Source organism: Bubalus bubalis, chromosome 3, assembly GCF_019923935.1.
Source record: "Bubalus bubalis isolate 160015118507 breed Murrah chromosome 3, NDDB_SH_1, whole genome shotgun sequence".
Taxonomy (NCBI): Eukaryota; Metazoa; Chordata; class Mammalia; order Artiodactyla; family Bovidae; genus Bubalus; species Bubalus bubalis.
The window spans coordinates 50,718,387-50,732,020 of record NC_059159.1 but is presented as its reverse complement, the minus strand read 5'-3'; the positions used below and the strand labels follow the sequence as shown (position 1 = coordinate 50,732,020).

The 13,634-nt window shown below is 36.2% G+C and overlaps 1 protein-coding gene across 1 annotated transcript in view; it reads left to right on the top strand.

The window, feature by feature from the left end:
* Positions 1-13,634, top strand: part of APPBP2 (amyloid beta precursor protein binding protein 2) — a 58,911-nt gene that overhangs the window by 31,768 nt on the left and 13,509 nt on the right. Inside the window, exons 5-9 of the mRNA XM_006065460.4 lie at positions 5,231-5,399; positions 9,310-9,399; positions 11,740-11,807; positions 11,888-11,993; positions 12,864-12,988. Of these exons, the coding sequence (XP_006065522.2) occupies positions 5,231-5,399; positions 9,310-9,399; positions 11,740-11,807; positions 11,888-11,993; positions 12,864-12,988 (558 nt within the window). The remainder of the gene's footprint in view (positions 1-5,230; positions 5,400-9,309; positions 9,400-11,739; positions 11,808-11,887; positions 11,994-12,863; positions 12,989-13,634) is intronic.

The window sequence follows — 13,634 nt, the reverse complement described above, 5'->3', positions numbered from 1 at the left end:
CTTTCCCTTCTCCAGGGGATCTTCCTGACCCAGGGATCGAACCGGGGTCTTCTGCATTGCAAGCAGATTCTTTACCAACTGAGCTATCAGGGAAGTAGTGTGGCTTTTAGATTTGTATATTTTCCACTTCAAACAATGAGTAACTTAATTAATTAAATGGTTGCTTTTGATAATAGCTATTGATCAAGTAGCTATGATTTTATGTTGTCATAAAAATAAAATACTGTGGGACTGTGGGTATACGGGAAGTCTGTTTATCTTCTCAGTTTTGCTGTGAACCTAAAACGGCTCTAAAAAATAAAATCTATCTTTAAAAAATATTAAAATAAAGACTGTGCTTAATGGTAATGCCACGTTTGGAGAACCTTGAGAGCCTGCCTTTTCCTTAGGCTGAACACTGAGATAGAATTAGATCCTTGGTTGCACCAGAAGTTTCTTGGATCCTGCATCCTGCTCATTTGTAAGCCCAGATGAACACACAGACCCTGAAGAGTCTACATATGTTGAATTTGCCCTTTTGTTTCAATAGATAATCAGCAGAGACTGGAGAAGAGATCAAGCTGTGCTTTTTCTAGCATGAAATACTTAGTTTGCTACCCCCATCATATTCCAATTACTAATTTTCAGAAACTTACTTTTAGGGAGACTACCTACAGTGAAGTTTGCTGGAAATGCAGTTACTAGTATTGTAGAAATGACTGGTGAGCATGTTTCATTCTCTAAATTTAATTTTTTTTCCTCGTTCAGCCATTTGGATAACTATCAAATCTGTATTTTCTTATACCAGTCCTTTTTTCTCAAGGGTTTTTTTTTTCCTGGACTGTTGTAATCTCTTCTGTTGTGGGTGCCTTACCTCCAGTCTTGGCTTTACTGTAATCCATTCTGCATGCTATAACCACAGCTGTCTTTCTAAAATTTCACTATTTAATATGGTAACCATTAACCACATGTGACTATTTAACATTAAGAATTAAAAGTCAGTCCTAAGTCACACTGGGCATATTTCAGATACTCATTAGCCACTTGTGGCTACTAAATTGAGTAGAGCAGATATGGAACATTTCAGTTGGTTTTATTAGACTGTGTTGTCCCTACAGCATAAATAATTTTTTCCTTGTGATGAAAATTCTTGGGATTGACACTTAACAACTTTTATAGGTTTAACATACAGTAATGTTCTTTTATCATTAAATTAACATTCCTCATACTTATGACTGGAAATAGTAACTTTTGTCTGCCTTCGTCCACTTCCTCTCCCCCTACCTCCCACCTTTGCTAATCGCAAATCTGATCTCTTTTTCCATGGGTTTGTTTTTAACGTATAATTGATCCACAATACTCTGTTAGTTCCTGTTACACAACATAGTGATTCAATATTTCTATATAACTCAAAATGATCACCAGATAAGTCTATAGTTATAATGTGTCACCATACAGAGATTTTACAAACTTATTGACAATAGTCTCCATATTGTATATGACATACCTGTGACTCCTGCAGCCAGAAGTTTGTACCTCTCAACCTGCTTCACTTGTTTCTTTCTGTACCCCATTCCCCTCTGGCAGCCACCTGCTCCTTCTCTGTGTCTAACTCTGTTTCTGTTTGTAATGGTCATTTGTTTTTTAGATTGCAAGTATAAGTGAAGTCATTCAGTATTTGTCTTTCACTCTGATTCATTTCACTTAACATAATACCCTCTAGGTCCATCTGTGTTATTGTAGATGGCAAGGTTTCATTCCTTTTTATGACTAATACTCTATTGTGTATATATACCACATCTTCTTTATCCATTCATCTATTGATGGGCGCTTTGGTAGTGCCCATATTTTGGCTATTGTAAATAATGCTGCAGTGAGCATAGGGGTGCATACCTCTTTTCTAATTAATGTTTTTGTTTGGATGAATACCCAGGAACTTCTGTCCATTTTTTAATCAGGTTCTTTGTTTTGGTGATGTGTGGATTCTTTGTATATTTTGGATATTAACCCCTTATCAGATACATTGTTTGCAAGTATCGTCTCCAATTCCCTAGGTGATCTGAATTGGTTTTTGATAATTTCCTTGCTGTGCAAAAGCTTTTTAGTTTTATGTGTTCCCTTGTATTTACTTCTGCTCTTGTTTCCCTTGCCTGAGGAGACATAGTAACAAAAAAAATTACTAAGATTGATGTTAGAGAGCTTACTACCTATGTTTTCTTCTAGAAGTTTTATGGTTTCAGGTCTTACACTTAGGCCTTTAATCTGTTTTGAATTTAGTTTTGTGTATAGTGTGAGCAGGTCGTCCAGTTTGATTCTTTTGTAGGTTACTGTCCAATTTTCTCAACACCATTTATTGAAAAGGCTGTCTTCCCCATTATATATTGCCTGCATAGTTAGAATGAAGCTCCTGATGGTCATAGATTCTTTCTCTCTTTACTAAATTTCACTTTTTTTTCATTGTGGCAGGGATCATTGCAAACTCTGGGTTATTAAATGAGCAATTTGTCAAGTGACAGTGTCTCTTTATTTTGTATTACTTTAGCATGAAAAGTCTGTATACCAAAACATATGTTTTTCTACTTTTATATTTCTGGTTTAAAATATAAATCCAATCAACTCATCTGATAATTACATATATTTTTTCTTCAAGTTGAAATTTTGGGGTTTCCCTGGTGATCAGCGGGTAAGACTCCATGCTGCCAGTACAGGAGGCCCAGGTTCGGTCCCTGGTCAGGGTACTGGATCCTGCACACCACAGCTAAGAGAAAAAAAAAAAATCCTGCATGCCACAAGTAAACATCCCACATACTGCAACTCAGACCTGTTCAGCCAAATAAATACTAAGATAAATAAATGGGGGAAAAAAAAAGAAATTTGGTATCATGAAAAATACTTAATTTAGAATGTTTGATTAACCTTGTTGCTGTTGTTCAGTTGCTTAGTCATCACTATCTCTTTGCGACCCCATGAACTGCATCAGGTCAGGCCTCCCTGTTCTTCACTATCTCCCAGAGTTTGCTCAGACTCATATCCATTGGGTCATTGATGCTTTCTAACCGTCTCATCCTCTGCTACCCCTTTCTCCTCTTTCTCTCAGTCTTTCCCCATATCAGGGTCTTATTTGACTCTTAGTATCAGGTGGCCAAAGTAATGTAGCTTCAGCTTTAGCATCAGTCCTAACAGTGAGTATTCAGGGTTGATTTCTTTTAGGATTGACTCGTTTGATCTCCTTGCAGTCTAAGGGACTCTCAAGAGTCTTCTCCACCATCACAGTTCAAAAGCATCAGTTCTTCGGCACTCAACTTTCTTTATGGTCCAAGTCTCCAATCTATACACGACTACTGGAAAAACCATAGCTTTGACTATACATATAGACCTTTGTCAGCAAAGTGATGTCTCTGCTTTTTGATACACTGTCTAGGTTTATCATAGCTTTTCTTCCAAGGAGCAAGCATCTTTTAATTTTGTGGCTATAGTCACAGTGATTTGGGAGCACAAGAAAATAAAATCTATCACTGTTTCAGCTTGTCCCCCATCTATTTGCCATGAAGTGATGGGACTGAATGCCATGATTCAGTTTTTTGAATGTTGAGTTTTAAAGCCATCTTTTTCACTTTCCTCTTTAACCTTCATCAAGAGGCTGTTTAGTTCCTCTTTGTTTTCTGCCATTAGAGTGATATACTGTGTTGTTTTATATGAGGGTTTTAGTCTTTTCTAAAAGCAGTTAATTGTATGGTGAGTGTTGGAAGGATGCACATTGTGTAATGTTCCACCTTATTGAATAATCCTGATGATTTAAAATTACTCTTTTTATTTTTGCCTGCGCTGGGTCTTACTTGTGGTATGTCGGATCTTTCTTTGCAGCATATGGGATCTAGTTCCCTGGCCAGGCATCAAACCTGGGCCCCCTGCCTTGGGAGCACACACAGTCTTAACCACTGGACCACCAGGAAAGTCCCCCAAAGTACTCTCTTTTAGAATAGATTGGTGATTGCCTAGGGGGAGGGAGAGGGATGAATTGGGAGTTTGGTATTGACAGATGCAAACTGGTATATATGGAATGGATAAACAACAGGTCTTACTGTATAGCATAGGGAATTATGTTAATACAATATAGTAAATCAACTATACTTCACTTTTTAAAAAACAATAATAAAATTACTCTCTTTTTTCCTGACTATACAACAGAAAGCTAGAGATCAGAAGATTGTTACCATCTCTCTCATCTTGGGTCATTGATATGTTAGTATTTTTGGAATAGATATAAAAGTTAGATATTAAGTATCTGGGTTTCATTTAATACTCCTGAAGAATGCTTCCTAACCTCTCCATACTTGGTTTTCTTTTTCTTTTTTTTTAACTTGATTTTCATTCATTTATTTATTTTCCACTTGTTTTTCTTTTAAATGATGTTTATACCTTGTTCCCTCTCAGAGCTGAGCATTTTCATAAAATTATATTGGCATGATATATGGACATAATGTTTTAGCCAACATCATAATAGATTCTTAAATATATGTCAGCTCCTCACAGTGTTCTGTCTCATATGTGGTTCGTACAGATGTATAGCCTGTTGCTATCTTGACCTCAGTCTGACCTAAAGCATTTTACTACTCTTACATATCACTTGATAATCAGCATGGTTTTGCAGATACTTGTGTGTAAAAAATTCTGTATTTTTCCATCATAGAGGATAAAGGTTATGAAAGAAAGAACTGGCAGTACCACAGTTTTCAGTGAACTTGTCTTACTAGAAAGATAATTGAATTAGCATTTTTATAAAGCAACATAAAATGAGCAGCAGCTGATCAAAGGTTGCAGACTATACTAGAAAAAAGAATGGAAAGTAATGATAGGTAATAGGATTTCATGTTGATCTTTATTGTCTTCATTATTTTCCAGATTTCTTATAATAAAACTGTATTACTTTGGGATTTGGAACAAAGAGAGTTAAGTAATACATGTAGTACATGACAAGTGCACAAAGTATACAAAATATTTAGAGAGGATAAGGAATCAACGTTGGATCAGATTAATCACCGGTAGCTTTCTGGGATGAACATACACTTCTTTCTGTGTGTTAGTCAGTCCCAGCTTGGGCCAGACAGTTGTTTTCCAGTACTGCCTCGTTTCTTCTGTCTGGTGACCTTAACTCATTTGGGTGCTATGTAGCCATCTGTAAGAGGTTACCAAGTCTACCATATAGAAAATAGCTATCAGAAATAGGCTCATATTATTTGTGCAATTGCAGATTGCTTCATGTACGAAATGGAAACTGCAAATACCATTTGGGTGAAGAAACGTTTAAGTTAGCTCAGACATATATGGATAAACTCTCAAAACATGGCCAGCAAGCAAACAAAGCTGCACTCTATGGAGAACTGTGTGCACTCCTGTTTGCAAAAAGTCACTATGATGAGGTGAGTGTTTTGAAGTATATTTCATTATAACCAGTAAGTATCTGTTAAACTGAAAATAAGTCATATAACCTCATATTTGTCTTAATAGATCTCATTTTCACATAATGCGTTTACTTAAAGCAATATACATTTGTAATGGAATATTTTAAATAGGCAAAAGGAGTATTCTGTGAGATGGATTTTAAACATACACGTGTACAATTTTACGTTTGTTTTTAATTTGACTAAATGTACTTCTGCCTAAATTATTTTGACAGCGTGCTCAGTTAAATGAACCTTTAGTGGGTGCTTTATTATTGGTTGTGTAGCTCTGGGTGAACTCGCATAACTTGAAGGCATTCATTTCATTGGGAACCTAGATTTTATTTATACTTTAATTGCATTGTTTTGCTTCTATCTCTGAGTTATCAGAAAGTAGTAGCCTCCATTTTGGCTTTATACTATTAAATTAAGGCTTTGGTGCTAATGAATACATAGTTGAAAAGTGAGCTGTGTGGGCCTAACTCTTTTACAAGGTTACTTTATTTATGGAAGAGTATCATAATTATTTTGCACTGTCAGATAGCTGTCATTTAGCTTTAATATTTTAAAATTGCCCTAATATCAATTTTTGCCCTGCAATGTAAATATATATGTATATGTTCCACATTTAAAGGAAAGTGACCATTAGAAGTGAAATTAGAGAATTCTAGAATAACTGTAAAGTGATGTTTACAACCCCAAAGCTAGGATCATCCCGCTTTTAATATTTATCAAAGAAGGCATTATCAGAAAATGTTGGAAGTGTTGAACATGTTGAAGTGTATGGTGAGAGTTTGTTAAGTTTTTTAAGAAACTGCCAGATTGTCTCTACCAGCATACGTTCCCACCAGGAAGAAGTGAGAGCTCCTGTTACTCCATACCCTTGCCAGCATTTGATGTTGTCAGTGTTGTAGATTTTGGCTGTTCTAAAGAGGCATGCCTCATTGTTTACATTAACTATTTTTCAAAGCTTAATATTTCATTCTAAGATGAGTAAGTGCTGAGGATCTAATTATAGCATGCTGACTGTAGTTAATACTATATGTATATTTGAACTTTGCTAAGAATAGCTCTTAAATGTGCTCATCACACATAAAAAAAGAGAACACTGAGGTGATGCATGTGTTAATTGGATTGATTGTGATACTCATTTCACAGTGTGTATGTATATCAAATCTTGTACAATTTAAATATATACAATTTTTGTCAACTATACTTCAGTAAAGTTGGGGGGAAACTTTTTTTAGTCATCAAGCTTATTTGTTAAAATCTAAAATACTAATTGGCATGCCTGCATTTTCTCAGGAGGTTTATATTTTTTTTTCTGGTTCTTTTTGATGCTGAATTCTTGTGTCTGCTGAATTAGTTCTGTTGATGAATTGTTTTGCTGCCCCCTTTATGCAGTAACTGTTCCAAAGCATGTCAGTCTAGATATAGAATTTGGCCCTTTTCTGTTGTTTTACACACCAAAAACAAAGAACCCCATTCACAAAAGGCCTTTGTGTGGACAGCCTTTATGGAAATGAGAATGAAGTAAACAGCAATGGTATTTGCCTGCCTGAAAAGTTCTGGGAATTCCCTGGCGTCTGGTGGTTAGAACTTTGGCATTTTCACTGCAGAGGACCCAAGTTTAGTCCCTGGTGGGGGAACTAAGATCCTGCAAGCCATGAGGCATGGCTAAAAAAAAAAGTTCTTTAGGTGCTCCACCATGACCCTCCTTTATCTCTCCACATATGTCCTCCTCATCTTGGCCGTCTCTGATTGCTCTTTCATTGTTTCTTTTCATCTGTTTCTCATACTCCCCTGCATCCTTCTTTCTGTTCTGTAAAGTAAATCATGTCTTGCCATTTTTTACTCCTGTACTCAGCTCCAGGCCCATCTTCTTCTGTCCAGACTCACCAGTGTATTCAGTGGAACAGAAATATCTTTTATTCACCAGTTCCCACTTTATTTACCAGCAGTTACTGTTTAAGTGACAGTTTTTTTCTTTCTGAACATTTGAATTGGGGGGTGTTATACTGGAGAAGGAAATGGCAACCTACCCCAGTATTCTTGCCTGGAAAATACCATAAACAGAGGAACCTAATGGGCTACAATCCATGGGGCTGCAAAAGAATCATTCACGACTTAGCAACTAAATGGCAATCAACAGCAACATACTATATTTTATTCATAATCTTTGGAATTCACTGCACATTCATGAGGAACATTTAAGTCTAGAGATGTTTCTTGTGTAATTCTGATAGTTTATAAATTTGTCATTGATACCTACAGAAAAGTACACAAATCTTGAGGATATAGTTTGATGAAATATCACCATATTCTGCTCTGAGTCCATATAGTCTAGGATATACCAAGATAATACCAACTTCCAAACAGCACTGACTTGGAATAACACCAGTTGATTTCTTGCTCATGTTGCTTCCTGTCTTGGTCTCTCTGTGGCTCTGCTTCACATCATATCTACACGTTGATCAAAACCCGCATGTTGTGGAGCGGCCTCTGTCTAGAACTTTACCAGCATTGGAGCAAAGGCAAAAACAGTATGGGGAAGGAATTACTGGTTCTTGAAGCTTTCTCCTGGAAATGGCACATTTCACATGAACTCTGCTTATATTTTAATTAATATTTTGGCTAAAGGAAATCTTTAATGTGAAAGGGAAGTTTATCTTTCCTCAAGCTGCTGCTGCCAAGTCGCTCCAGTCATGCCCTACTCCATGCGACCCCATAGATGGCAGCCCACCAGGCTCCTCCATCCCTGGGGCTCTCCAGGCAAGAACACTGGAGTGGGTTGCCATTTCCTTCTCCTATGCATGAAAGTGAAAAGTGAAAGTGAAGTCGCTCAGTCGTGTCCAACTCTTAGCGACCCCATGGACTGGAGCCTACCAGGCTCCTCTGTCCATGGGATTTTCCAGGCAAGAGTGCTGGAGTGGGGTGCCACTGCCTTCTCCGTATCTTTCCTCAAAGAGGGGCAGTAAATATTTTAAAAGCAGTATTACAATTTACCACAGATTTTACATTCTTACTGGGGCAAAATCAGCTTATTTAGTATCTTACAAACCAGGTTTTTTTTAACCCAAATCATTTTTTCTTATTTTTTCCTGTTTCATTTTTGCATCAAAATTGCTTCTGAAGAGTTAACATCTTTTAGGTGGAATGAAAGAGGTGGAAGCTTATAGAAGAAAACAAATGTTTACTTTCTAATTTTCAGGTGGTTTTCCCCACATTTTTATGATCCTTTTGTAATATTTTTTGTTTCCTTGAAGCAGTTCTTACTATCCAGAATAATTCATTTTGCTTCCCCACCCTCCACCCTACTAAGCACTAGGAGATGAACGCCATTCTATTTTTGTCCCCTACTAGATACCTAGGCCCTAGCACATTGTGTGACACTGTCTCAAAGAGGTGTTGTGTTGGTTAACTGTATCACTGCACATAAAAAGCTTAGAACAAGAGCTAGCACAAAGTGAGCACCCAACTACACAAGCGATTGTAGTAGAACAATATCACAAAGAAGTGTTACAGTAGGGGGAGGAAAGTACAGGAAACCTTGTCTGGAGCGGAAACCTGAAGGACAGCTTAGGTGGTTTAGGGGGTTAGAGGAAGGAGGGGAATGTATCTTAGGGCAGAGGAAATGGTATGTGCAGAGGCTCTGGGACAGAAAGAACATGCTTCTGATGTCCTGAATATGTGTCACATATCCAAAGAAAAATGTAACGAGCATACTTTAAAGAAAACTCAGCCTCTGAGAGGAAATTTTAAGTGTAAATATTTTGTGTGTCTTCCTTATTCAGGTACTTGAAAGCTTGCGGGAAAAATTCTTAAGCATTTCATTGAATACTGTCAATTTGATACATCACAGGGTTTGCTCTTCTGTAAATTTTTTTAGGCATACAAATGGTGCATTGAGGCAATGAAAGAAATCACAACAAGCTTACCAGTCAAAGTCGTGGTGGATGTTTTAAGACAAGCTTCTAAGGTAAATATAATGTTAAAATTATTAAATGGATTATAGAGTTTAATAAGCTTCAAATTTGTGTTAATTAACCTACTGTTTGGGGGCTTCCCTGGTGGCTCTGCCTGCCAGTGCAGGAGACACAGATTTAATCCCTGATCTGGGAAGATCTTTTGAAGAAAGAAATGGCAGCTCACTCCAGTATTCTTGCCTGGAGAATCCCAAGGACAGACGAGCCTTGGTGGGCTGTAGTCCATGGGGTCGCAAAGAATCAGACACAACTGAGTGACTGAACAGCAACAACCACCACCTGCTATTTAAAAAATTAAGTGTTGCATACTCATGGATACCAACATCTATTTTCTAAATTTTTATGCTCAGTTTCAGGAATCTGGCTTCTTCTTAAACCTTTACAGCAACCTGAATTCCTTATGCCGTGATTGTATGGGCTTTGGTCACTTTTCTCCTAAAGGATAGCCTAGTATTAAATCTTTCAGTCACAGTATTGCAGTCTCACAGTGTGATAGCTTTCTGTTCTTGACCTGATAGGCAATACTTACATGATGTTTCTTCTTACTGGGTAAAAAAAACAGAATGAATTAAGTCTTTGAAATCATTTAGTAATATTTTTAAATTGCTGCTTTAGTAAACTGAAGCTTTAAAGCATTGATACCATTTTCAGATACAGTATTTCCCAGAGCTTTTCCATTTTGAATATTCCACTTTGGCTGGTTTTATATACGGAAATTTCAGTTAGAAGAATTTTTCTAAAATGACAGATTTAGAAGAGTCTTAAGATTTCTGTAAAATTTATTAAGTCATTTTAGAGCAAGTAAATAGCATAAATATTCAGGTAATCATTAGAGCTAGAAGAGACAGTAATATGTTTTTTAATTTAAAACATTGAATATGCATTTAGTATAAAGACAGCTTAATTTATGTGCAAGATTTATATTTCTGTATTTAAATGATACTTAGTTAAAGTCTACTGACTTTCCCATGAATCAGAACATTTTAAGAAGTAATAGGAATACTTGGAATTCTGTACATTTAAAGATTATTAGATGGAAAACTTCCAAATAGTTTTAAGCCACTGGGATATAAATAAGTACTTTAGGAAATAACGGTGAACCGTCTCCCCCCACCACACCCCCACTATTTTATTTTATTTATTTATTTTTGGATGTAAATAACATATTTAATTTTTTTAATAGATAGAATTGAAAGCGGGTTTGTTCCCCAACAATCTAGATGGAAAATGCCCTTTCCCATGAAGTTTTCTAAGTGTAGATAAATACGCTCACCAAAAAAGCATCTCTTTGAAATACTATTAACTTCATTAATGTCTCTGTGCCTCAGTTTCATTCTCTTTAAAATGGGAATTTTGAAGAGACCTTACTTGTAGATTTTTCCTTTCAGTTAAATGAAGCAGAGCATGTAAAACACCCAGGACATTGCTTAGTAGAGCTAAGCAATATATTTCATTTAGTTGTTTTTCTTTTTTTTTTTTCCTATACTACAAAGCTAGTCATCAAGACAGTATGGTACTGGCACAAAGACAGAAATATAGATCAGTGGAACAAAATAGAAAGCCCAGAGATAAATCCACGCACCTATGGACACCTTATCTTTGACAAAGGAGGCAAGAATATACAATGGAGAAAGGACAATCTCTTTAACAAGTGGTCCTGGGAAAACTGGTCAACCACTTGTAAAAGAATGAAACTAGAACACGTTCTAATACCATACACAAAAATAAACTCAAAGTGGATTAAAGATCTAAATGTAAGACCTGAAAGTATAGAGCTCCTAGAGGAAAACAGGGAAAACACTCTCTGATGTAAATCATAGCAGGATCCTCTATGACCCACCTCCCAGAGTAATGGAAATAAAACCAAAAATAAGCAAATGGAACTTAATTAAACTTAAAAGCTTTTGTACAACAAAGGAAACTATAAGCAAGGTGAAAAGACAGCCTTCAGAATGGGAGAAAATAATAGCAAATGAAGCAACTGACAATTAATCTCAAAAATACACACGCAACCCCCCCCCCCCCCACTATTTTAATAACATGTAAGAATGGGAATATATGAGCTTTTTAAGATACCTTTGTTATAACAGTTTAGTTCTGGGCATGACTGAAAATTTTAAGTTTTATAATTACTCAGGATATGTACACATCTGTTTATAATGGAATTTTCAAATACTTGGAAGGAAAGAAATTACAAATAGATCCATTCTATTTATGTTTGAAGATGTTTTTTTCTTTTTAACCATTGTAGTTTGAATATATAAATCGTATTTGTTTTAACACATTCATTAACTGTTTGTGAGTTATTTAACAATTTTTCATTTCATCTTTAGGCTTGTGTTGTAAAACGTGAATTTAAGAAAGCAGAGCAGTTAATTAAACATGCAGTGTATTTGGCACGGTACGTGATTGTTATTAAAAATACCATTTAAAATTGTCTCTCTCTACTTTATATCCTAATAGTTTTGTATCTTTTTATAGGGATCATTTTGGATCCAAACACCCAAAATATTCTGATACACTGCTAGATTATGGGTTCTACTTACTCAATGTAGATAATATCTGTCAGTCTGTTGCAATTTATCAGGTATGTTAATAGTTACACTTTTTCTTTCAACCTAAATTGACTTGCTGACCTATAATTTGTTTATGGTGTATAAACTACTCTCTAAAAATAACTTTTTCGGAGCCCTTTCTCATATATGGCACACCATTATTTTACTAAATAATAACAGAAGTAAAACTTAACTTCTTTAGGAATTAAAGAAGTAAAACTTCTTAAGACTTACTGTTTTAGGAATTAAAGAGGCTCATCTAGGGAAAAAGTTTGGAGTTGTGGGTCAGTATTTAGGAGTAGTTTTCAATTTTTTCATTTACCCAGATGATGTCTTTGTTGTTACTTGAGCACAAATCATTATAGTGCCCTTGTAGTAGCAAGAAGGGTAGATAACAGTTATTTTAGGCCTTAGTCAATCTTAGGTACATGATTTGTTATGCCATCACTCTGGACAAGGTATCCCTGATTTTATAGTTTATTTCTGAGGAGGATATAGAGAAAAAACACTAATGTAATTCCTAAGACATGTGAATGACTTTTATTAGTAAGCCATTGCCTTTTAATTCAGACTTACTCTTCAGAAAATCAAGCCGTGAGTGACTTTTATGTTCTGTTGTGACCTAAATTTGGAGAAGGAAATGGCAACCCACTCCAATATTCTTGCCTGGAGAATCCCATGGACAGAGGAGCCTAGCAGGCCATGGTCCATGGGGTCGCAGAGAGTCGGACACGACTGAAGCCACTAAGCATACATGTGATCTAACTACAGCAGAACTTTTTCCAAAACTGATGGGGTTGAGTATATAAAATATATATTTAGGTCACTAGACTGCTTAGTTTAACTAGGTAGTGTTTTCTAAGCATTCACAGTATTATCAGTTATTTTCTTGACTCTTTCAGGCAGCCCTTGACATTCGGCAGTCAGTGTTTGGTGGCAAAAATATTCACGTAGCAACAGCTCATGAAGACTTGGCGTATTCTTCTTATGTTCACCAGTATAGCTCTGGGAAATTTGACAATGCGCTGTAAGTTCTACTTTCCTTTTCATGAGGAATTAAATGCTATTGCTATTTTGTTTTGTTTTGCTTTTTCCCTAACACAGTACTATTTAATGTATAAATTAATGGACTAAAGTTGTCCTGGAACTTTAACAAGATCCCTAAAATGTTCTTTAAGTCATTTAAATCATCCCAATTTATAAGCCATTCATTTAGATCGTATGTGGTTTGACATTGAGACTTTTATATCATCATATAAAATGTCTTTTTTTTAAGTATCCCCTTCAGTAATTTTTCCTTGACTAATACAGTGGTGTACAAACCTGATCATAACATGCAGAAATACTGACTGACAGTCATCTTTTTTAATGCATAACTGAGCTTGTAAGAGAGAGAGAGGAAATTCCCAATGGCCAATAATGGACTAAAACCCAAAAGGGTAGGCATGAACTATGGTGTAACTGTTCTGGGGTGGTAAGGCTTGGAAGGCCTTAGAAGTTTCTGTAACCTTGGTTGAATACCAGTCCTGGTTTTAAGAGATAAGGCATTTAGCCCACAGGAGGCTGTGACTTAAAACTGAAGCCAAGATCAAAGCTACACCCTCAGGGAAAGGGTAGACCAGGGAAAAAACTGCCCACTAGCAAGAGAGGTGACATGGAAGTTTGTCCATCTT